General features: G+C 41.3%; 1 protein-coding gene across 1 annotated transcript; it reads right to left on the bottom strand.

Annotated features, from left to right (window-relative positions):
* Positions 1–145: 145 nt before the first annotated feature.
* On the bottom strand, positions 146–1123 carry LOC102841589 (olfactory receptor 7E24-like). Its single transcript, XM_006877379.1, has one exon. It carries the CDS (start codon positions 1073–1075, stop codon positions 146–148), a length of 930 nt encoding a protein of 309 aa, XP_006877441.1. The 5' UTR covers positions 1076–1123.
* Between the last annotated feature and the right edge of the window lie 319 nt (positions 1124–1442).

The following is a 1442-nucleotide window of genomic DNA, read 5'->3' as shown; positions in this document are numbered from 1 at the left end:
AAAAAAAAAAATGTGACAAAGAAAACAATGTTCACAACTCAAGATTGAAACCTATAAGAACTACAAAAGTTATGAAATCAAAGATTTCTGGTTGCAGCATCTGTGGTCTTTTCCAACCAACACACCCAAAGCATATATGCTGAGATTAGGCTGCTTTGCCTAGAAGCCTCCACAAGGCTCTCTTCATATCTCTGTTCCTCAGACTGTAGACAAAGGGGTTCAGCATGGGGGTGACCACAGTGTACATTACTGTGGCCACTGCACCCTTCCTGGCAGATGATGTGACAGTTGAACTGAAGTACACTCCAACTCCTGTCCCATAAAATAAAAAAACAACTAATAAGTGTGAACCACAAGTAGAAAAGGCTTTAAATTTTCCACCTGAAGATGAAATTCTCAGAATGGAGGAAACAATTCGAGTGTAAGAGAAAAGAATCCCTGAGACTGGAATGCCACCAAAGATGGCACCGATACAATATAAAAACACGGTACTAGTAGAATTGTCAGAGCAGGCAAGGTTAGAAAGTTGAGGAGGGTCACAGAAGAAATTAGTGATTTCTACATTTGTGCAGAAGGTAAGTTGTGATACCATCAAACAATGCAATATGAAATTTAAAAGACTGATGAAAAAAGAAATCAAAACTAGTAAGCCACAGAGGCGGGGGTTCATGATGACTGTGTAATGTAGGGGGTGACAAATGGCTACAAACCTGTCATAAGCCATCACAGTAAGGAGAACATTGTCCAGACATGCAAAGAGAGAAAAAAAGGACACTTGTGTCAGGCAGCCCACATAGGAGATAGATTTGCTCTGTGTCTGGATGTTGACCAGCATCTTTGGGACTGTTGTAGAGATGAAACCAAAATCAGCCAAGGACAGGTTGGAGAGGAAGAAGTACATGGGGCTGTGGAGGTGAGGGTCAGAGCTGACAGCCAGGATGATGAACAGGTTCCCAGACACAGTGATCAGGTACATGGACAGGAACATCCCGAACAGGAAGGGTTGCAGTCGTGGATCCTCAGAAAGGCCCAGCAGAAGGAATTCTGAGACACTTGTTAGATTCTGTGGCTCCATATATCTGAGACAGTTTTAAAAGAAAAGAGGATTGTGAAAAGGAAATTAGTGGACAGACTCCAAGCACTTTGTCTATATTTTCAATTCAAGAATTCACAAATGAAATATACAAAGCAACATGAAAAATTTGCATGAATAAACTCTTAGAAAGATCAGCAGGAGACTGATTCTTATGTTCCTGCTAGTTGTTAGGTGCTAAAGAGTCAGTTCCAACTTATAGTAACACTATGGACAACATAATGAAACACCATTGGGCCTCTCTCATCTTCACAAAAGTTACATCAGAGCCAATTGTGGCTGCCAATGTGCTATCTTTCTCATTGGGGGTTTGTCTCTTTTCTGTGAGCCTCCAGTTTACCACACATGA

This window comes from Chrysochloris asiatica, unplaced genomic scaffold, assembly GCF_000296735.1.
Source record: "Chrysochloris asiatica unplaced genomic scaffold, ChrAsi1.0 scaffold00491, whole genome shotgun sequence".
Taxonomy (NCBI): domain Eukaryota; kingdom Metazoa; phylum Chordata; class Mammalia; order Afrosoricida; family Chrysochloridae; genus Chrysochloris; species Chrysochloris asiatica.
This window is presented reverse-complemented; position numbering and strand designations above follow the sequence as displayed.